General features: G+C 47.5%; 3 protein-coding genes across 3 annotated transcripts in view; 2 read left to right on the top strand and 1 right to left on the bottom strand.

Moving 5' to 3' along the window:
* LOC147118927 (uncharacterized) overlaps window positions 1-11,897 on the top strand; it is a 43,711-nt gene extending 31,814 nt beyond the window's left edge. Inside the window, exons 2-3 of the mRNA XM_085983997.1 lie at window positions 2,340-2,758; window positions 10,900-11,897. Of these exons, the coding sequence (XP_085840123.1) occupies window positions 2,340-2,758; window positions 10,900-11,653 (1,173 nt within the window). The 3' untranslated portion in view covers window positions 11,654-11,897. The remainder of the gene's footprint in view (window positions 1-2,339; window positions 2,759-10,899) is intronic.
* A 4,729-nt stretch (window positions 11,898-16,626) lies between these two features.
* On the bottom strand, window positions 16,627-18,776 carry LOC147118926 (uncharacterized). Its single transcript, XM_085984667.1, has 2 exons — window positions 18,537-18,776; window positions 16,627-17,415 (listed from the first exon to the last, which is right to left on the bottom strand). The coding sequence occupies exon 2, from the start codon at window positions 17,304-17,306 to the stop codon at window positions 16,785-16,787; it is 522 nt and encodes a 173-aa protein (XP_085840793.1). The 5' UTR covers window positions 17,307-17,415; window positions 18,537-18,776; the 3' UTR covers window positions 16,627-16,784.
* Window positions 18,777-19,472: 696 nt separating this feature from the next.
* Window positions 19,473-22,090, top strand: LOC147118925 (uncharacterized). Its single transcript, XM_085984659.1, has one exon. It carries the CDS (start codon window positions 19,792-19,794, stop codon window positions 20,797-20,799), a length of 1,008 nt encoding a protein of 335 aa, XP_085840785.1. The 5' UTR covers window positions 19,473-19,791; the 3' UTR covers window positions 20,800-22,090.
* The last annotated feature ends 1,335 nt before the right edge of the window (window positions 22,091-23,425 follow it).

Below are 23,425 nucleotides of genomic sequence, written 5' to 3'. Positions count from 1 at the left end.
TCGTTCCTGCGGGAGGGCCTTATACCCCTGGCTCATTTCGTGCCCCAGATACTTTACTTTGGACAGTCCAACCTGTGCCTTTTTTTGGGGGGTTCAATTTAAAGCCAGCTTTCTTAAGTGTCTGGAGGGTGGCTAGTAATGCTCCCATGTGTCCTTTGGCATCCTCTGATGCAATCATTATGTCATCGACATATTGGAGTAGGGCGCTCTGGTACTTTGATAGGTCTAACCTGTCTAAGGCTTGACTCAGTACACGGTGGAATATATTTGGACTATTGTGGAACCCCTGCAGGACCCTGGTCCATGTATACTGTCCATCCCCGCACAGGTTCAAATCCTGTTCGTGACGCCAATTGTTGTGGAGTATTTTATACCAACTCTCGACACAAGGTTTTAGATTGATCGTCAAGTTGTTTTTATTGCACCGATGGGGAAACAGTCTGCCCTGTCTTAGCCAGACCTTTCCAAATTGGTACAGCAAACACTACATTTTTATACATTACAATACACATGGCCATCTCATGCACAATTCATTGCTGCCACCCGATTGGACCTTGGCCCACATGCATCTTCACTGATTGGTTGCCTATGCCGCGTTACATTAAAGTACCGCCTTTATTATCGGAAAAGTATATGTCAAGCAGTGTGTAAAACCTCTGACCCGTGTTTATGCCAGATGGGGGACTCATTGTCCTCCTTTCCTGCCTCTCTAGGCCTCTTTTACTTCCAACTCATTGTTTTACTGTCCTGCCAGAACAGAACTTACATCCTCTCGGCCTCTTATGGTTCCATGTCCGGCTATGTTATCTCAACTGCCAATTCAGCAACTTAGAAAAATCTTATTACTGCAAAGTATGGTCTTTATTACACCATTCAGTGAAACTGCCAGCGATGTCAGTTTAACTCTTTCCCCACTGCAACACTCCTTCTCCCTGATTGCAATGTCTGCATTCACCCTCTCTTTTGTGAAAACAGACGCAAAGTATTCATTAAGAACCATATTCATGTCTTCTGCTTCCACACAGTTTACCTTTATAGTCCCTAATAGGCTCCACTTGTTTTACTTACCAATATTTTTTCATGCCCTCTCTTTGCTTTTCTTCTTCGAAATCGAGCCATAGGATCTTTGACATCTACCTGCGAGAGGAGACGGGGCCTCGGTTTAACGTCTGCTCCAAAAATCGCCATCTCCGACAGTGCCGCACTCCCTCAGCACTGCACTGGAGCGTCAGCCTAGATTTTGGTGCTCAAGTCTCTGGGCTGGGACTTGAACCCACAACTTTCTGACTCAGAGGTGAGAGTGCTACCAACTGAGCCACTGGCTGATACTAAAGAACAAGCAGTTCTGACAACAGGTCATCAACCTGAAACATTAACTCTGTTTCTCTCTCCACTGATGCTGCCTGACCTGCCAAGTATTTCCAACATTTTCTGTTTTTAATTAAAGAAACAAGGGAGTGATTGCTGACAGGAAGAATGTTGGGTCGTCCTGCGCATGCGCACCTCCCTAGCAGCTGAGGCAAAACACCGACTCGCCACCACCTGAGCCGGGCACGCGTACCAGATGTTGCGGCTCCACATGCGCGCCCGATGTTCCAACCGCGGGGTTTTGTGCGCTGAGCATGTGCGTTGCGGACCGATTGGGACGGGCGATTGTGGAGCAGGAGGGAGAGCATGGGGGCCATGAGCACATGCGCGGGACTCAGAGTCAACAGAGTGCTTTCTGGAGCACTGGGTCTTGTGGATATTACAGCCGCCATTACTGCTGATTCTTTCAACCAACCTGTGCAGCAGCTGGAGCCTGAAAATCAGCTTCACTGTCCCTAGGGTCAGAAAGGGGAAAATTAAACAAGTTTGCCTCTGATCTTTTTCTGAACTCATTATACAGGGTTATAGAAGTGGAGCAGTTACAGGCGGGAAGCTCAGACCAAACATCACGTCAAGATCTGACAGAGTCGCTCGATTCATCCGGACCTGAATATCATCGGCCTTTGCACATGGAAGGAGAAAGCAGCGATGACAAACCGCACATGTGTTCAGTGTGTGGACGAGGATTCAGCCGATTGCCTGACCTGGCGAGACACATGCACCGTCACACCGGGGAGAAACCGGGTAAAGGTGGGGACGGCGGGAAGGGATTCAGTTCCCCGTCTGCATTGGAAGTTCAACGGCGCAGTCGCACCAGGGACAGTCCGGTCACCTGCTCCGTGTGTGGAAAAGGATTTGTTTATTCATCCCACCTGCAAACACACCAGCGAGTTCACACTGACGAGAGACCATTTCAGTGTTCTGACTGTGGGAAGAGCTTTAAAAGCCCCCAGGATCTGAAGGCACACCAGCTTGTTCACACTGATGAGAGACCATTTCAGTGTCCTAACTGTGGGAAGAGTTTTAAAATCCCCCGGGAGCTCAAGCAACACCAGCAAGTTCACACTAACGAGAGACCCTTTAACTGTTCTGACTGTGGGAAGAGTTTTAAAAGCTCCGGGAATCTGAAGAGACACCAACACCCACACACTGGAGAGAGGCCATTCATCTGCTCCGAATGTGGGAAGGGATTCGCTCGGTCCTCCCACCTCCTGTCACACCAGCGAGTTCACACTGGGGAGAGACCAGTCACGTGCTCCATGTGTGGGAAGGGATACACTCAGCCCTCCGACCTGCTGAGACACCAGCGAGGTCACACTGACGAGAGACCCTTTAAATGTTCTGACTGTGGGAAGAGCTTTAAAAGCCCCGGGGAACTGAAGGGACACCAGCGAATTCACACTGATGAGAGACCATTTCAGTGTCCTAACTGTGGGAAGCGTTTTAAAATCCCCCGGGAGCTGAAGCAACACCAGCTTGTTCACACTAACGAGAGACCCTTTAACTGTTCTGACTGTGGGAAGAGTTTTAAAAGCTCCGGGAATCTGAAGAGACACCAACACCCACACACTGGAGAGAGGCCATTCATCTGCTCCGAATGTGGGAAGGGATTCGCTCGGTCCTCCCACCTCCTGTCACACCAGCGAGTTCACACTGGGGAGAGACCATTCACGTGCTCCATGTGTGGGAAGGGATACACTCAGCCCTCTGACCTGCTGAGACACCAGCGAGGTCACACTGACGAGAGACCCTTTAAATGTTCTGACTGTGGGAAGAGCTTTAAAAGCCCCGGGGAACTGAAGGGACACCAGCGAATTCACACTGATGAGAGACCATTTCAGTGTCCTAACTGTGGGAAGCGTTTTAAAATCCCCCGGGAGCTGAAGCAACACCAGCTTGTTCACACTAACGAGAGACCCTTTAACTGTTCTGACTGTGGGAAGAGTTTTCAAAGCTCCGGGAATCTGAAGAGACACCAACACCCACACACTGGAGAGAGGCCATTCATCTGCTCCGAATGAGGAAAAAGGGGAGTAAAAGAAAAGACAGCCATCCGTGGCTTAGTAAAGTAATAAAGGATAGTATCCGACTGAAAACAAGGGCATATAAAGTAGCCAAATGTAGTGGGAGGATAGAAGATTGGGAAGCATTTAAAAGCCAGCAAACAATAACTAAAAGATTAATTAACAAAGGGAAGATAGATTCTGAAAGTAAACTAGCAAAAAATATAAAAACAGATAGCAAGAGTTTCTACAGCTATATAAAAAGCAAAAGGGTGGCTAAAGTGAACGTTGGTCCCTTAGAGGATGAGACCGGGAAACTAGTGGTGGGAAACATGGAGATGGCAAAGACGCTGAAAAAATATTTTGTCTCAGTCTTTACAGTAGAGGACACTAAAAATATCCCAACACTGAACAAACAGGGGGCAATGGGGTGGGGGAGGAGCTAAAGACGATTAAAATCGCTAAGGAGATGGTACTCAGTAAAATAATGGGACTTAAGGCGGATAAATCCCTTGGACCTGATGGCCTACATCCTAGGGTCTTGAGAGAAGTGGATGCATTGGTGATTATTTTCCAAAACTCCCTGGGCTCAGGAAAGGTCCCGGCAGATTGGAAAACTGCTAATGTAACACCCTTATTTAAGAAGGGAAGTAGACAAAAAGCTGGAAACTATAGACCAGTTAGCCTAACATCTGTGGTTGGCAAAATGTTGGAGTCCATTATTAAGGAAACAGTAGCAGAGCATTTGGATAATCATAATTTAATAAGACAGAGTCAGCATGGTTTTATGAAGGGGAAGTCATGTTTGACAAATTTGCTCGAATTCTTTGAGGACATAACCTACAGGGTGGAACCAGTGGATGTAGTGTATTTGGACTTCCAAAAGGCATTTGACAAGGTTCCACACAAAAGATTACTGATCAAGATAAAAAATCACGGGATTGGCGGTAATATACTGGCATGGGTGGAAGATTGGCTATCTAACAGAAAACAAAAAGTTGGGATAAATGGTTCGTTCTCGGGTTGGCAATCTAACTAGTGGTGTTCCGCAGGGGTCAGTGCTGGGATCCCAACTCTTTACAATCTATATTAATGATTTGGAGGAAGGGACCGAGTGCAACATATCCAAGTTTGCCGACGATACAAAGATGGGAGGGAAAGCAGTGAGTGAGGAGGACATAAAAAAACCTGCAAAAGGACATAGACAGGCTGAATGAGTGGGCAGAGATTTGGCAGATGGAATATAATATTGGAAAGTGTGAGGTTGTGCACTTTGGCAGAAAAAATCAAAGAGCAAGTTATTATCTAAATGGAGAGAAACTGCAAAGTGCTACAGTGCAAAGGGATCTGGGGGTCCTGGTGCATGAAACACAAAAAGTTAGTATGCAGGTGCAGCAGGTGATCAGGAAGGCCAATGGAATCTTGGCTTTTATTGCAAGGGGGATGGAGTATACAAAGAGGGAAGTCTTGCTGCAGTTATACAGGGTATTGGTGAGGCCATACCTGGAATACTGCATGCAGTTTTGATTTCCATATTTAAGAAAAGATATACTTGCTCTCGAGGCAGTTCAGAGAAGGTTCACTCGGTTGATTCTGGAGATGAGGGGGTTGACGTATGAGGAAAGGTTGAGTAGGTTGGGCCTCTACTCATTGGAGTTCAGAAGAATGAGAGGCGATCTTATCGAAACATATAAGATTGTGAGGGGGCTTGAACGGGTGGATGCGGTGAGGATGTTTCCACTGATGGGTGAGACTAGAACTAGGGGGCATAATCTTAGAATAAGGGGCTGCCCTTTCAAAACTGAGATGAGGAGAAACTTCTTCACTCAGAGGGTAGTAAATCTATGGAATTTGCTACCCCACAGAGCTGTGGAAGCTGCAACATTAAATAAATTTAAAACGGAGATAGACAGTTTCCTAGCAGATAAGGGAATTAGGGGTTACGGGGAGAGGGCAGGGAAGTGGACGTGAGTCTAGATTCGGATCAGCCATGATCCTAATGAATGGCGGAGCAGGCCCGAGGGGCCGTATGGCCTACTCCTGCTCCTACTTCTTATGCTCTTATGTGGGAAGGGATGCACTCAGCCCTCCGACATGCTGAGACACCAGCGAGTTCACACTGGGGAGAGGCCATTCACCTGCTCCGTGTGTGGAAGGGATTTATTGAGTCATCCACCTTCCTATCACACCAGCTTGTTCACACTGATGAGAGACCCTTTAAATGTTCTGACTGTGGGAAGAGCTTTAAAAGCTCTAAGAGCCTTAAGGGACACCAGCGTGTTCACACTGGGGAGAGGCCATTCACCTGCTCCGTGTGTGGAAGGGATTCATTGAGTCATCCACCCTCCTGTCACACCAGCTTGTTCACACTGACGAGAGACCCTTTAAATGTTCTGACTGTGGGAAGAGCTTTAAAAGCTCTAAGAGCCTTAAGGGACACCAGCGTGTTCACACTGATCATCAAATCTAACAGCACAGAAGGTGGTGATTCGGCCCATCGTGTCTGTGCCGGCTCTTTGAAAGAGCTGTCCAATTTAGTCCCAAACCCCAGCTTTATCCCCAGAACTCTGCAAACTAGTCCTCTTCAAGGACATGTCCAATTACCGTTTGAAAGTTCCTGTGGAACCTGATTCCAGCATCCTTTCAGATGGTGCGTTCCAGATCTTAACAACCCTCTGTGTGAAAACAATTCTCCTCATTCCCCTCTAGTTCTTTTAGCAACTATTTTAAATCTGTGACCTTTGGTTACCGACCCACTTGCCAGAGTGAACAGCTTCTCCCTACTTGCTCGATCAAAACCCCTCATCATTATGAACACCTCTATTAGGTCTCCTCTTAACCTTCTCTGCTCTAAGGGGGACAATCCCAGCTTCTTCAATCTCTCCACATAACTGAAGTCCCTCATCCATGGTACCATCCTGGTCAACCTCCTCTGTACCCTCTCCAAGGCCTTGACATCCTTCCTAAAGTGTGGTGCCCAGAACTGTACACAAGACTCCAGCTGAGGCCAAAACCCTGCAGCTGTACAAAGCCCTGGTTAGACCACACCTGGAGTACTGTGAGCAGTTCTGGCCACCACACCTTAGGAAGGATATATTGGCCTTGGAGGGAGTGCAGCGTAGGTTCACCAGAATGATACCCGGACTCCAAGGGTTAAGTTACGGGGAGAGATTACACAAATTAGGGTTGTATTCCCTGGAATTTAGAAGGTTAAGGTGTGATCTGATCGAAGTTTTCAGGATATTAAGGGGAACAGATAGGGTAGATAGAGAGAAACGATTTCCACTGGTTGGGGATTCTAGGACTGGGGACATAGTTTAAAAATTAGAGCCCGACCTTTCAGGAGTGAAATTAGGAAACACTTCTACACACAAAGGGTAGTAGAAGTTTGGAACTCTCTTCCGCAAATGGTAATTGATGCGAGATCAATTGTTAATTTTAAATCTGAGATTGATAGGTTTTTGTTAACCAAAGGTATTAAGGGATATGGGCCAAAGGTGGGTGTATGGAGTTAGATCACAGATCAGCCATGATCTCATTGAATGGCGGAAGAGGCTCGAGGGGCTGAATGGCCTCCTCCTGTCCTATGTTCCTAACTAGTGATTTGTAAAGGTTTAGTGTAACTTCCTTGTTTTTGTATTCAATGGCCCTATTTACAAAGCCAAGTATCCCATATGCTTTCTGAACTGCCTCACCAACTTGCCGTGGCACTTTCAAAGATTTGTGAATATGGACCCCCAGGTCCCTCTGCTCTTGCACCCCCTCAAAATAGTCCCATTTAGATTATACGGCCTCTCCCTGTTGTTTCTCCCAAAGTGCATCACCACACTTATCCTCATTTAATTTCATCTGCCTTGTGTCTGCTCATTTCACAGTCTGTCTCTGTCCTCCTGAAGTCTGCTACTACTATGCTCACTATTTACAACGTTGCCAAGTTTTGTATCATCTGTAAACTTTGAAATTTTACACCTATACCCAAGTCCAGGTCAGTTATATATAACAAGAAAAGCAATGGTCCTAATCCCGACCCCTGGGGAACCCACTGCATACTTCCCTCCAGTCAGGAAAACATCCCTCAGCACTGCTCACTGCCTCCTCTCCCTTAGCCAATTATATACCCAAATTACCATCAGCCCTTTAATTCCCTGTGCTTCTATTCCCCGAGTAAGTCTCTTATGTGGTACTTTATCAAATGCCTTTAGAAAGTCCATATATACAACATCTGCTGCACTACCTTCATCAACCCTCTGTTACTTCATCAAAGAACTCAATCAGGTTAGTCAGACATGATTTACCTTTAACAAATCCATACTGACTGCCCCTTATTAACCCATGCTTCTCCAAGTGAGAATTAATTTTGTCCTTGACAATGGTCTCTAGTCGTTCACCCACCACCGACATTAGACTGATTGGCCTGTAGTTACCAGGTTTATCCCTCTCCCCTTTTTTAAACAGGGTGTAACATTTGCAATCCCACAGTCCTCTGGCACCACTCCCATATATCTGAGGGAGATTGAAAGATTGTGGTCAGAACTTCTGCTATCTCCGCTCTAGCTTCCCTCAACAACCTAGGATGCATCCCATCTGGACCGGGTGACTTGTTAACTTTGATTGGTGACAACCTATTTAACACCTCCTTTCTATCCATTTTTATCCAATTTCTCTACTCTCCCGTCTTCTACTGCGACATTAACTTCATCCTCTTCTTTTGTGAAGACAGATGCTAAGTATTCATTCAGTACCTCAGCCACGCCCTCTGCCTCCATATGATGGGCTCCTGTTTGGTCACTAATCGGCCCCACCATTCCTTTAACTGTCCTTTTACTTTTCATACATCTATAAAAGATTTTTGGGTTCCCTTTTACGTTACCCACTAATCTTTTCTTGCATTTTCTCCCTTGTGTCAGCTGTGGCTCAGTGGGTAGCACACTCATCTCGGAGTCAGAAGGTTGTGGGTTCTAGTCCCACTCCAGGGACTTGAGCACATAAATCTAGGCTGACACTCCAGTGCAGTGCTGAGGGAGTGCTGCACTGTCGGAGGTGCAGCCTTTCTGATGAGACTTTAAACTGAGGCCCCGTCTGCTCTCTTGGGTGGATGTAAAAGATCCCATAGCACTATTTTGAAGAAGAGTAAGGGAGTTATCCCCAGTGTCCTGGCCAATATTTATCCCTCAACCAACAGAACAAAAACATTGCTGTTTGTGGGAGCTTGCTGAGCACAAATTGGCTGCCGTGTTTCCCCCATTACAACAGTGACTCCACTTCAAAAGTACTTCATTGGCTGTAAAGAGCTTTGAGGTGTCCAGTGGTCGTGAAAGGCGCCATATACAGGAAACTTTGTGCTATCCGGAGGTGAACCATCCGGCAAGCTGGAGCCACCGGCAAAAATCAGGAGCCGTTTTTTATTCTTTTTTGTTTGTTTTCTTTGCTTTTTTTTTCCACAGTCAAGCAGTGCAAGGTCTGTAGCTATAGCAACAGCTTTAGCTACAGACGCTTGCAGCCACACCCGAGTGTTTAGAAGCTGTTGCTAAGCAACAGTGTTTGTTGTCAGATACGGAGATTCTCTTTCAACATTAACTTTGGAGTGTCCGGCAGTGTTGAGGGAACGGCAGCAGCTCGGTCCCGTCGGTGCCGGATAGCACAAAGTTTCCTGTAAATGCAAGTCTTTCTTTCATATATCCTTTTTCAATTTCCCCCGCACTCTCTGTATTCTCCTGGTTTTTGACTGTATTCTGTACCTGACATTTGTTGTAAACCTTTTTCTGTTTTATTCTAACCTCTACATCCTTTGTCATCGGGAGCTCGAGCTTTGGACGCCCCATCTTTCCTCCTTATGGGAATATGCTTGGTTTGTACCCGGTGTCAAATTTTGTTTTATAACGTGAAGCGCGTTGGGACATTTTACTACTTTAAAGATGTTATATAAATACAAGTTGTTGTTATTGTCTGAAACTAACAAATTCCACAGAGGAAAAATAACAGTATTTTTACTCCCAAATATTAAATATTTTGTTCCACGAAGTTTATCTGCTTTTATTGATGAATTTAAAAAGTCTCTATTAAAACCTGAGCCAGTGTGCTGTGAGACAAAGAGCCTTGTGTCCAATAAGGGGAATAAAGGCCCACAGCCTCCCCGGGCCCTGGGCCCTGAACAAGGGACTGGAGAAACTCGCTGCCCTGCGGATCAGACAATCAGCCGGCGCTAGTCCCGCCCCTCGGGCTCCCCGATTGGTTGGAGGACCCGCCGCCAGCTCGCTCCTCCAGCCCCACCCCGCTCACTCCCTATTGGTCGGAAGCTCCCGTCAGTCACCCGGGCAGTGTGAGCTGAGCATGCGCGGAAAAAATATAAAAATATGGCTGAGGTTATGATCTGAAATTGTTGAACTCGATATTGAGTCCGGAAGGCTGTAAAGTGCCTAATCGGAAGATGAGGTGCTGTTCCGATCAGGCACTTTACAGCCTTCCGGACTCAATATCGAGCTCAACAATTTCAGATCATAGCCTCGGCCCCTATTATATTTTTATATTTTTTATCCACACTTTTGGTTTGTGCCTTTTCCTTTTTTTTCACTCTCTCCCACATGGCAGCTGTCTCTCACTCTGACAGCGCATTTCACACTTCATCTAGAGCCATTGTTTGTTTCTTTACCTGTCCTATTACTATCTCGTCTCACCTTGAATATCTCTTAATGTCTCTTCTTTCATCCCCTCCCCCATTTCCCAGCCCCCAAACTGCCTTTTAATCTGTTTCATTCCTGCTTTTTTTTCTCAGTTCCGTAGAAGGGTTTCGACCCGAAACGTTGACTTTGTTTCTCTCTTCACAGATGTTGCATGGCCTACTGAGGTTTTCCAGCGTTTTCTGTTGTTATTTTGGATTTCCAGCATCTGCAGTATTTTGCTATCGAGAGAGCTCAGGGAGCGGGTTAATGAACCCCGGGGGGACGCGGGCTGCTCACACCCCGAGTGCGGCCCCAGGCCCCATTATTAAAACACTCAACATTATCCGCTTCACAAACACCCGGGGTGGGCCTCAGGCCCCGAACAAGAGCCTCCGGGCCGGGCATTTTCCCTGAGCGGGACGGCAGGCTTTCTCCCGGTGATGGGCCCGGGTTAACGGCCACCATCCTGAGAGGCTCAGGGGGGCAGCAGGGCACATGCGCGGCCCCCTTGGCCAGGAATGAGGAGGAGAGAATCTTGTCAATTTCTATCCTGGACTCACAGTGATGGCTTTTGTAAACTCCTTTTACAGGCTGTGAGAAGGGCAGCATTTACACACCGCAAACTCAAACCAAACATCACATCAAGATCTGACAGAGTCACTCCATTCATCAGGACCCAAATATCATCGGCCTTTGAATGTTGAAGGAGAAATATTTGTCTGTTCTGTCTGTGGGAAAAGATTTCAAACATCAGTGTGACTGGAAAAGCACCGAGACACACACACCTGAGTGAGAGTGTTCCAGTGCACTGACTGTGGAAAGAGCTTTAACCAGTTACACAGCCTGAAAAAATATCACACCATTCACAGTGGGGAGAAACCGTACGCGTGTTTGTGTGGACGAGGCTTCAACCGATCGTCCAACCTGGAGAGACACAAGGACACCTGCACCACGGAGAATCCATGGAAATGTGGGGACTGTGGGAAAGGATTCCATTGCCCGTCCCAGCTGGAAACTCATCAATGCAGTCACACTGGGGAAAGGCCGTTCACCTGCTCCGTGTGTGGGAAGGGATTCACTCGCTTGTGCATTCTCCAGACACATCAGCAAGTTCACACTGACAAGAGACCATTCAGCTGCACTCACTGTGGGAAGTTCAAGCAGTCATCCAACGTCATTCTACACCAGCGAGTCCACACTGGGGAGAGTCCGTTCACCTGCTCCGTGTGTGGGAAGGGATTCACTCGGTCATCCCACCTGTTAACACACCAGCAAGTTCACACCGTGGAGAGGCCATTCACCTGCTCAGTGTGTGGAAAGGGATTTAATCAGTCATCCAAACTGCTGACACACCAGCGAGTTCACACTGGGGAGAGACAGTTCACCTGCTCCGTGTGTGAGAAGGGATTTAATCAATCATCCAACCTGCTGACACACCAGCGAGTTCACACTGGGGCGAGGCCATTCATCTGCTCCGTGTGTGGGAAGGGATTTAATCAATCATCCAACCTGCTGACACACCAGCGAATTCACACTGGGGCGAGGCCGTTCACCTGCTCCGTGTGTGAGAAGGGATTTAATCATTCATGCAACTTGCTGACACACCAGCGAGTTCACATGTGACTGCAGGGGTTGGATTCTGCTCTTAATCACATCCAGGACTGAACCATGTTCATTCTGACAGTTGGGGTTTGTTTCTGCTGATATTAATAACCCCTATAACTGGGCTGGAGTTTAATATTCTGGATATATAGCTGATTGAGTTGTCGGGGCTGCCGTGTTTATTTAAGAACCGCTGTCTGATCTTTCCCCTTAATTTCTGATGAGAGTCCCTGAATTATTTTACAATAAAATTATGAACTTTTAACTCAATCCTAAATTGATCTTTGGTACAAAATCTACAATTCAGTGCCTGAAAGGTTCCACTGATTAACATCTCCAATTAGAAAGTGCTGATTAATCCTCACTGACAATTCTTACTGACTTGCACATTACACACAGTGGCACCTCCATTATCCACCAGAAAGAAGGGGAATGGGAATTGGTGGAGAATCGAGAGTCCCCAAATGTTGCCCCTCCCGTCTGGTACAGCAATCCCCTCGGCATGGGAATGGAGACAAGTCCAGTTATAGTGACGGGATGAGTTAAAGGTATTTACTCAGACGGGCGGAAGGTGGGAAGTGGTGTTCCACGGGGATCGGTGCTGGCACCACTGTTGTTCACCATTTACATGAATGATTTGGACTTGGGAATCAGAAGTACAATTTCAAAATTTGCTGATGACACTAAATTGGAGGGTGTAGTTAATACTGAGGAAGACTGTGATAGCATCCTTGTAGAATTATTCAGTTATGTTCAGTAAATAGCAGCATCTTTTAATTTGCTTTGACTGATCACATCACTATATAGTTACGTGAAAAACAGAAATCATTAACAGCTCCCAATTTCAGAATTGTCAGATTCAAACTCAACTTCTTCCAAGTACAATCTAACATTCAAAAATTGTAATGGATGTAGGCGAGTTATTAGGACTGTTGTCTAACTCAATCCAAACACAGTGACACACAGGCAGATGGGCAGGTGTAGCTTCACAGCGAATCCTTTCAAGCCTCACTAAAAAGTGGCAGACTGGCAATCCATTGTTCACTAATGGAGTTGTGATCTTTGTAAATTAAGAAAGGAAATGCATGGAAATGTGTCAGAGTTGATTAACAGAGTGGGGCATCATCTCCCTTTGATTTCTATTTCTGACACCAGGCAACAGAAAAAGGTCATTACAACACGACATAAACAGAGTCTTCAGGTGTGAGACATCAGACTTCAGAACAACACGTCTGCCAGCTCTGGCCACAAACCTCAGTACAGTCAACCTTTCAGCAGCTGCAGCCCTGATTAAATAACTAATAGTGTAACATGTCTAGTAGAGCTTTTGTATCAAAATAGAAGAAATGTATTTGTGACACACACACAATTAATAATTATATCACAATGTGATTGTGAGGATCGATTATCGCCTCTTGATACCTTCCATGCCCACCAGTCGAGGAAGGTATCAAGTGAACCGGTGGACACCCCCTGCTCCCTCTCCAGGGCCACCTGGGCAGGGACAAGACCACGGGAGAGAGGCAGGCAGCCAGAGTGACCCCCCAGGGGCCCCGCCCATCCTGGGCCTACAAATTGCTGTTTTCGCCAGGCCCAAGAGCAGGTCCAGGAGAAGACCCTCCGACTTACCCACCCCCCTCCGCACCGGGCGGGCAAAGGTTAGGAGCGTGGGGCTAAAGTGTAACCAAGAGTTGAGGAGCAGCCCCTTCAGGTAACTATACAGGGGCTGCAACCTCTCACACTGAATATATACACGGCCCATGGACCACAGAAACCACATCTGGCCTTGGAGTCTGGAAAGGAACTTAGAAACTGTGCACACAACAGCTCCCTGCAACAGTCTCCACCCCAGATCCCCAATGGTGCAGGGAAGGACCCCGCGTAGAGAGCCCTCCATTGGGGAACCTCGCCTCCGCCAGACAGCAAGATGACCCGCCAGTCTGATTGAGATTGGGCAATTAACAAAATTAATAAATAAATGATACAGAAACCCGAGTCCCTGGGTCCTCAGCCCTGATGTGAAGTATGCTGGCCACCAATTTTCCATTACTAACTCGCACCTCAGGCCCCGCCCAGTCTGGATTAATTGCTAAATGTTTTCTAACTCAGGTTCAGGCCTGTCATTCTGAGGGAAACAAGGCCTCATTTATTGGTGTGTCCCACCCGAGCGGCTGTTAGTGGCTTTAATAAACTGGCAGCAAAGGTTTTTTATTTAAAGGTGGAAAGTGGTGAAAAACGCCACTAGCGATGCCTCAAAACTCACGGACAGAGGAATCCACTTCATCAGCGCCCCTGCCACAGGACTCAATATCCACCACTGGTGCACTGTGTCTGCAGTATGTACGGTCTACAAGATGACCACGGTCAGGCCGTGTGGATTCAAAGGTCAGGCAGCAGAATGGATGGAAAGATCACAACAAACTTCCCTTAACTCCAATCCACTGATTTCTGTTTTGTATGCCCTTGTTTTTAGTTGAATACTATCCTTAATTTCTTTACTTAGCCACGGATGGCTGTCTTTTCTTTTACACCCATTTCTTCTCAGTGGAATATATATTTTTTGGAAGTTGTAAAATAACTCCTTAAATGTACACCACTGATCATGTATCATCTTACCCTTTAATCTATTTTCCCAATCCACTCTACTCAATTCCACTCTCATACCTTCATAGTCTCCTTTATTCAAGCTTAGCATGCTTGTTTGAGATCCAACCTTCTCACCCTCTAATTGAATATGGAATTCAACCATGTTATGGTCACTCATTCCAAGGGGATCCTTTACTAGGACATTTTTAATTAATCCTGTCTCGTTACACAGGACCAGATCTAGGGTTGCTTGCCCCCTGGTCGGTTCAGTTACACACTGCTCAAGAAACCCATCCCTAATACACTCAATGAACTCATCCTCAAGGCTGTCCTGCCCAATTTGATTTGTCCAGTTAATATGATAGTTAAAATTCCCCATAATTATAGCTGTTCCCTTATTACAAGCCTCAACTATTTCCTGATTAATACTCCGTCTAACAGAATTGCAACTGTTCGGAAGCCTATGGACTACACCCACTCGTGTTTTTTTCCCCTTATTATTCTGTATCTCCACCCAAACTGTTTCACTATCCTGATCCTTTGACCCAATATCATTTCTCTGTATTACAGTGATTCCTTCCTTTATTAACATAGCCACCCCACCTCCCCTTCCTTCCTGCCTGTCCTTCCTGATTGTTAAATAACCTGGTATGTTTAATTCCCAGTCATGGTCACCCTGCAGCCATGTTTCTGTAATGGCCACAAGATCATACCCATATGTAGTTATTTGTGCCGTTAACTCGTCCATTTTGTTACGAATGCTACGTGCATTCAGATAAAGAACTTTCAAATATGTTTTGTGACACTTAGCTCCTGCTTTTTCCCCTTTTACTACTTTACCTTTTACTCCATACCTTCTGTCCCTTCCTGACATGCTCTGTTTTTTAATTCCCCCACTGCTACCTAAGTCTATGACCTTCTCCGTAGTCATTTTTATTATTTGCTCTCTAGAAACCTCCCCCCCGCTAATTAATTTAATGCCCTCTCTACAGCCTTAGTTATATGATTCACCAGGACTCTAGTCCCAGCACTGGCCAAGTGAAGTCCGTCCCAACAGAACATCTCCCTCTTGTCCCAGTACTGGTGCCAGTGTCCCAAGAAGCAAAACCCATTTTTCCCACACCAGTCTTGGAGCCACGCATTTAACTCTCTAATTTTATTTATCCTAGCCAAATTCGCTCGTGGCTCAGGTAATAATCCAGAGATTATTACCCTTGAGGTTCTGTTTTTTAATTTGACCCCTAGCAGTTCATACTCCTTTAACAGAACCTTCTTCCTTGTCCTATCTACGTCGTTTGTACCAACATGGACCATGACAACTGGATCCTCCCCCTCCCCCTTCCCCTCCAAGTTTCTTTCCAGCCCAGAAGAGATGTCCTTAACCCTGGCACCGGGCAGACAACACAGCCTTCGGGACTCCCGCTCTCGACTGCAGAGAACCCTATCTATCCCCCTAATGATACTATCCCCTACCACTACAACTTTTCTTTTTACTCCCCCCACTTGAATGGCCCCCCGTTCCACGGTGCTGTGGCCAGGTTGCTCATCCTCCCTGCAGTCCCCGCTCCCGCCCTCACAGGGAGAAAGAATCTCAAAACTGTTTGATAAAAGCAAGGGCTGCGGCTCCTTCAACACTACCTCCTGGATCCCTGTACCTGCCTCACTCGTAGTCACACCGTCCTGTCCCTGACCACGGACTACATCTGAATTAATTAATTTCATAGGTGTGACTACCTCCTGAAACATAGAGTCCAGGAACCTCTCCCCCTCCCTGATGTGTCGCAGTGTCTGAAGCTTGGTCTCAAGCACCTCAATACGGAGCCGGAGTTCCTCTAGCAACAAACACTTGTCACAGATGTAATCACTGTGAGCCTCAATGGTGTCCACCAGCTCCCACATATTGCAACAGTAACACATCACCTGCTCCATTCTATATAATTAATTACATTTCTTATTATTAGTTATGAAGACCCTGCCCGGATATAGATGATAATATCACACCACTATTCAATAGGACTTACCAACTTAAAGGTATAAAAGAGAAGGAAGAGAACCTACCAACCAGCTGATCACCAACCTCCTCTTTGAATGCTGTCTGTGGGGCCTGTTTGGTTGGCTCTTCTCGCTGCTCCGTTTCCGCAGTGCTGTCTAAGTCTGGGAGTGGGGAACAGAACAGAGCAAAAACACCCACTCACCTCCCACTTACCAAACTCTGCTTACAATCAATGCACCGCACTCTGTGCAGCCGTACTAGTCCCACCCCTTTTATACCCGGATTCTACTTCCGGTTTAAACTCCCCAGTAGTTTAATTTACACTTAAAAAATTAAACTCACTTCAAATAATTAACTTTTTAACACACTAAAATTCACAAAATACACTTAAATGACTTTATCTCCCACTTACCACACTCTCTCTCAACTCAAATGCCACAGCACTCAGAGCAGCTGCACTAGTCCCACCCCTTTTATACCGGATTCTACTTCCGAGATTCAGGCCGAGATTCAAGGCTGCAATGAGCAGGATGTGGATGCAGAGCAGGTGAACGGCCTCTCCCCAGTGTGAACTCACTGGTGTGTCAGCAGGTCACTTGATCGCCCGAACCTCTTCCTGCAGTGAGAGCAGCTGAACGGTGTGTAACCGGTGTGAATGTATTGGTGCTCCATCAGTGCCTCAGGGCATTTAAAGCTCTTCTCGCAGTTGGAGCATTTAAAGTCTCTCTCATCTGTGTGAACCCGTTGGTGTCTCAGCAGGGCAGAGAAATGAGTGAATCCCTTCCCACACACAGAGCAGGTGAACAGCTTCTCCTTGGTGTGAATGCGCTGGTGTGTCAGCAGGGCAGATGACTGAGTGAATCCCCTCCCACACACGTAGCAGGTGAACGGCCTCTCCCCGGTGTGACTGCGCCGATGAGTTTCCAGCTCAGACGGGTAATTGAATCCTTTCCCACAGTCCCCACATTTCCACGGTTTCTCCCCAGTGTGACTGCGCTTGTGTCTCGACAGGCTAGATGATCGGCTGAAGCCTCGTCCACACACAGAACATGTGTACGGTTTCTCCCCGCTGTGAACGGTGCATTTTACTTCCATGTTCAAACACCAATAATATTCAGGACCTGATGAATCGAGTGACTTTGTCAGATCTTGATGTGATGTTTGGCTTGAGCTTCCTGTCCACAAATTCTCCACTCCTCATACCCTGTAAGATGAATTTAAAACAGGAAAAAGAGAGCGTGAGAGAGAATCCACAAAAAAAACAAAGGCAGGCTGTGAAATTGAGCTTAATGAATCTGGTCATTTGTGGGGCCGGCAGCAGATAACGTGACCATGAAAGCTGCCGGATTGTCACAAAATCCCATCTGGTTCACTGATGTCCTCAGGGAAGGGAACCCGCCACACATATGGGCCTAAGCAAGTCTCTCGCCTATATGGGAGGAGAGAGGTGGGAGCGAAAGGGGGGGGAGGAGAGGGACTTTATACATCTGCAACTCGACAAGAACTTTGACAGAACCTCCTAAATCCACGACCTCTCCCACCTTGAAGGACAAGGCGCATGGGAACACCATCACCTCCAAGTTCCCCACCAAGTCACACACCATCCTGTCTTGGACATCTATCGCCGATCCTTCATCGTCGCTGGGTGAAAATCCTGGATCTCCTTACCTGGCAGCATTGTGGGAGTACCTTCACCACACGGACTGCAGCGGTTCAAGAAGGCTCACCATCACCTTCTCAACGAGAAACTGGGGACTGGCAACATATGCTGGCCTTGACAGTGACGCCCACATCCCACGAATGAATTTTTAAAATCTGCGTGTGTAAACTGGATGGGGGTACAGTAGCATAGTGGTAATGTTACTGGACTAGTAATCCAGAGGCCTGGACTAATGATCCAGAGACGTGAATTCAAATCCCACCATGGTAGCTGTGGAATTTAAATTCAGTTGATTAAATAAATTTGGAATAAAAAGCTAGTATCTGTAATGGCGACCATGAAGCTATCGAGTTGTTGTAAAAACCCATCTGGTTCATTAATGTTCTGTAAGGGAGGAAATCTGCTGTCCTTAGCCAGTCTGGCCTATATGTGACTCCAGACCCACAGCAATGCGGTTGACTCTGAACTGCCCTCTGTGGTTCAAGAAAGTGACCCACCACCACCTCCTCAAGGGCAATTAGGGATCGGCAATAAATGCTGGCCTTGCCAGCGACGCCCACATCCCATGAATTAATTAACATCAACTGGATTAAAAACCTCTACAGAAATACTTGTTCCTAAAACAATACTCTTTCACATTGTAGGGACAGTGTCTGTTTAACAACCTAATCTCCCCCAGAATCCACCTCCCCTGACAGTCCCACATTGGAAATTGTTGGGTCCTCCTGGGCTCAGAAGTACTGGGGGTTAAACCCAGCAGCTTCTCCTCCATCTCCACTCCAGCTCAAACTGAAGCAACAAAAAGACCTCCACAGGTGGCCAGGGAGCGACTTCCGCATCCAGCGCCCGCCCTGATACAAGCCGGCTCTGGATTGGCGGCTCTGCTGTGTCGATCCAGTTGTGGTTTCTCCTGTCCGGTCACTCCCGCGCATGCTCAGCTCACACTGCCCTGTGATTGACGGGAGCTCGGACCAATAGGAAGAGCGGGGCGGGGCTGGAGGACCGAGCGGGCGGCGGGTCCTCCAACCAATCGGAGTGTGTGAGGGGCGGGGCTTGACCTTTAAACCTGAACAACAGAAGGTGAGCTGAGCATGCGCGGACCTTGGCAGCAGCCACTGACACATCAGGTGAGAGGTCAGGGAGCGGGTTCATGAACCCCGGGGGGACGCGGGCCGCTCACACCCCGAGCACAGGGAGCGGGTTCATGAACCCCGGGGGGACACGGGCCGCTCACACCCCGAGCTCAGGGAGCGGGTTCATGAACCCCGGGGGGACGCGGGCTGCTCACACCCCGAGTGCCCGGGGTGGGCCTCAGACCCCGAACAAGAGCCTCCGGGCCGGGCGTTTGCCCTGAGCGGGGCAGCAGCTGCGGGGCTTTCTCCCGGTGATAGGCCCGGGGTAACGGCCGCCATCTTGAGAGGCTCAGGGGGCAGCAGGGCGCATGCGCGGCCCCCTTGGCCAGGAACCAGGAGGAGAGAATCTTGTCAATTTCTATCCTGGACTCACAGTGATGGCTTTTGTAAACTCCTTTTACAGGCTGTGAGAAGGGCAGCATTTACACACCGCAAACTCAGACCAAACATCACATCGAGATCTGACAGAGTCACTCCATTCATCAGGACCCGAATATCATTGGCCTTTGAATGTGGAAGGAGAAATGTTTGCCTGTTCTGTCTGTGGGAAAAGATTTCAAACATCTGTGTGACTGGAAAAGCACTGAGACACACACACCCGAGTGAGAGTGTTCCGAGGGACTGCCTAAGAAGAAGAAGCACTGACTGTGGAAAGAGCTTTAACCAGTTACACAGCCTGAAAAAACATCACACCATTCACAGTGGGGAGAAACCGTACACGTGTTCTGTGTGTGGACGAGGCTTCAACTGATCGTCCAACCTGGAGAGACACAAGGACACCCGTACCATGGAGAAACCGTGGAAATGTGGAGACTGTGGGAAGCAATTCAATTACCCATCTGAGCTGAAAACTCATCGACGCAGTCACACCGGGGAGAGGCCGTTCGCCTGCTCCGTATGTGGGAAGGGATTCACTCTGTCGTCCAGCCTTCATTTACACCAACAAGTTCACACTGATGAGAGACCTTTTAAATGCTCTGACTGTGGGAACTGCTTTAAACTCTCTGCAGATTTTATTAAACATCAGCTTGCTCACACCGACGAGAGACCGTTCAGTTGTACTCACTGCGAGAAGAGCTTCAGGCAGTCATCTCACCTCATTCAACACCAGCGAGTTCACACTGGGGAGAGGCCGTTTACCTGTTCTGTTTGTGGGAAGGGATTCACTCATGCATCCAATCTTCGAACGCACCAAGGGGTTCACACTGGGGAGAGGATATTCACCTGCTCCGTGTGTGGAAAGGGATTTACACAGTCATCCAATCTCCAGACACACCAACGGGTTCACACTGGGGAGAGGCCGTTCACCTGCTTCGTGTGTGGGAAGGGATTCACTAAATCATCCCACCTGCTGACACACCAACTTGTTCACCTTGATAGAGCTTTTAAATGTGCTGACTGTGAGAAAAGCTTTAAAAGTGCAAAGGATCTGCTGACACACCAACGGGTTCACACTGGGGAGAGGCCATTCACCTGCTCCGTGTGTGGGAAAGTATTCACTCTATCATCCAGTCTCAAGGCCCACCAACACACTCACAGCGGAGAGAGGCTGTTCACCTGCTCTGTGTGTGGGAAGGGATTCACTACTTCATCCAACCTGCTGAGACACCAGCGAGTTCACACTAGGGAGAGGCCGTTCACCTGCTCTGTGTGTGGGAAGGAATTCAATCGTTCATCCAACCTGTGGACACACCAGCGAGTTCACACTAGGGAGAATCCGTTCACCTGCTCCGTGTGTGGGAAGGGATTCACTCGATCAGCTTACCTGGTGAGACACCAGCAAGTTCATAAGTGACTGTAGGGGTAGGATTCTGCTGTTAATCACATCCTATGTTTGTTTCTACCAATGTTATTAACCCCTATAACTGGGCTTTGTTGTGTTCATTATTTCTCCAAGATAAAGGACTAATTGACGTCCATTTTAGGTCCTTTTCTCCTTTCTAACTCTAGATTATTTCAGTTCTCATACCTTCGGTTACTCTCATGGACAAGTCCCAGCTCCCCATACCTTCCAGAGTCCCTCTCCTAGCCTTGGTATCCAGGGAAGGTATCGGTAACACACCCGGGATCACTAAACACAAAACCCAGTCTGTTAATCACTTTCAGCTACTGGACTTAGTGTGTGTCCCACAGCATCTCTCTCACCTTCGATGTGTGAAGAGAGCATCACGCCTGCAAACCTGGTTTTAAATTTATTCAGCAAATCTATTTACCAGAAGCTTGCAGGGTGATGAGGCAGTGTTGAGGTGCTGCTGTACCAGCCTTGGCTCAGTGGGCAGCACTCTCGCCTCTGAGTCAGAAGGTTGTGGGTTCAAGTCCCAGCCCAGAGACTTGAGCACAAGAACCTAGGCTGACAGTCCTGTGCAGTACTGAGGGAGTGCGGCACTGTCGGAAGTGCCGTCTTTCAGATGAAACATTAAACCGAGGCCCCGTCTGCTCTCTCGGGTGGAAAAGATCCCACGGCACTATTGAGAAGAAGAGCAGGGGAGTGATCTCTGGTGTCCTGGCCAATATTTATCACTAAAATAAAACAGATGATCTGGTCATTATCACATTGCTGTTTGTGGGAGCTTGCTGTGCACAAATTGGCTGCTGCGTTTTCGACATTACAACAGTGACTACGCTTCAAAAGTACTTCATTGGCTGTAAAGTGTTTTGGGACGTCCTGAGGACATGAAAGAGGCTGTATAAATGCAAGTTTCATCTTTACTCTGCATTGTGCCTGTAATGAAAATAACTGAAGATTAGTCCCAGTGTAACCTTTGCTGTCATGAAATGAGTGTGTCTTTTAATGAGCCTGACGTCCTTGCTCATGTTGGCTGTAATTGTGTAGAAAGGGGATGTGTAAAGAGATGGTCTGTGTATGGAGATGTGAAAGAAGGAAACGGTGTGTGTGTGTGATAGTGACACAGCCTTGTGCTCACAGTCAGAACAATGACAGATATCCTTGTGGTTATGGTTTGGGCAGGGCCAGGTCAATAATGTAGTAAACAAGTTAAATATAAATATCGCCAGTGTAGTCACAGCTTGTTAGAACAGACCTGGGGAGAAGAGAGCTCTGAATCCACTGTATTATCCCTGTTCTCCGAATCAGGTAACTATACTCTGTCTGTATCTTTGCAGTGATGTTAATAGTCAGTGAAAGGCAATCTGTTGTTGTGAGCTTGATTATCTGGTGTCTGAAACCACAAGACTCAATTTTTAGAGTCAACAAGATGAACAAGTAAACCCATCATGACCCAATTCTCCAGCTATATATTCACAGGAGAAAGTCTGTTCTCACACTCCTCGAGTGGACAGAATAAAGAAAGATCCCAACTCAGAACCTCCAGAATCATTTGTAAATACCTTTCAAATTCTGACTGATATCAATTGTCAGTGTACGTTCCATTGAAGTCAATGGCTGATGAGAGAGGGGTTGGAGAGCAGGGGTGAAAGAGGAGTTGGGGTGAGGGGGGTTGGAGAGTAGGGGTGAAAGAGGAGTTGGGGTGAGGGGGGTTGGAGAGTAGGGGTGAAAGAGGAGTTGGGGTGAGGGGGGTTGGAGAGTAGGGGTGAAAGAGGAGTTGGGGTGAGGGGGGTTGGAGAGTAGGGGTGAAAGAGGAGTTGGGGTGAGGGAGGTTGGAGAGTAGGGGCGAAAGAGGAGTGGGGTGAGGGGGGTTGGAGAGTAGGGGTGAAAGAGGAGTTGGGGTGAGGGGTTTGGAGAGTAGGGGTGAAAGAGGAGTTGGGGTGAGGGGGGGTTGGAGAGTAGGGGTGAAAGAGGAGTTGGGGTGAGGGGGGTTGGAGAGTAGGGGTGAAAGAGGAATTGGGGTGAGGGGGTTGGAGAATGGGGTGAAAGGGGAGTTGGGGTGAGGGGGTTGGAGAGTAGGGGTGAAGGAGGAGTTGGGGTGAGGGGTATGTAGGTTTTAAGGAATGTCTTAAAGCAGGAACGAGAGGTAGAGAGGCGGAGAGGTTTCGGGAGGGAATTCCAGAGCTTGGGGCCTCGACAGCCAATGGTGGAGCGATTAAAATCGGGGATGTGCAAGAGGCCAGAATTGGAGGAGTGCAGAGATCTCAGAGGTTGTAGGGCTGGAGGAGTTTACAGAGATAAGGAGAGGGGAGGCCATGGAGGATTCCTCTGGTGCTGGAATCAAGAACAAGAGGCCAGAATCTTAAAATTAGAGCTCGGCCATTCAGGGGTGAAATCAGGCAGCACTTTTTCACACACAGGGTAGTAGAAATGTGGAACTCTCTCCCCCAAAAGGCTGTGGATGCTGGGGGTCGATTGGAGCTTTCAAGACTGAGATGATCGATTTTTGTGAGGTAATTGTTCCAAGGTGTTAAGTCTGTGAATTATTTAGTTAATTAAAACACAGACTAATGAGTAACAATAAAAACAGGTCTTTACTGGTTGGAGGTAGGGACTATACTGAATACAAGATTAC

The sequence above is a fragment of the Somniosus microcephalus genome, chromosome 4 (genome assembly GCF_052327205.1).
Source record: "Somniosus microcephalus isolate GS21.2 chromosome 4, FLI_Smic_1.0, whole genome shotgun sequence".
NCBI classification, from domain to species: Eukaryota; Metazoa; Chordata; class Chondrichthyes; order Squaliformes; family Somniosidae; genus Somniosus; species Somniosus microcephalus.
The sequence above is the reverse complement of the archived record's forward strand: the minus strand, read 5'-3'. Positions and strand labels throughout refer to the sequence as shown.

Excerpts from the sequence above, each read along its gene's own strand:
- LOC147118926 (XM_085984667.1), bottom strand. The coding sequence starts at position 17,306 with ATGGAAGTAAAATGCACCGTTCACAGCGGGGAGAAACCGTACACATGT.
- LOC147118925 (XM_085984659.1), top strand. The coding sequence starts at position 19,792 with ATGGAGAAACCGTGGAAATGTGGAGACTGTGGGAAGCAATTCAATTAC.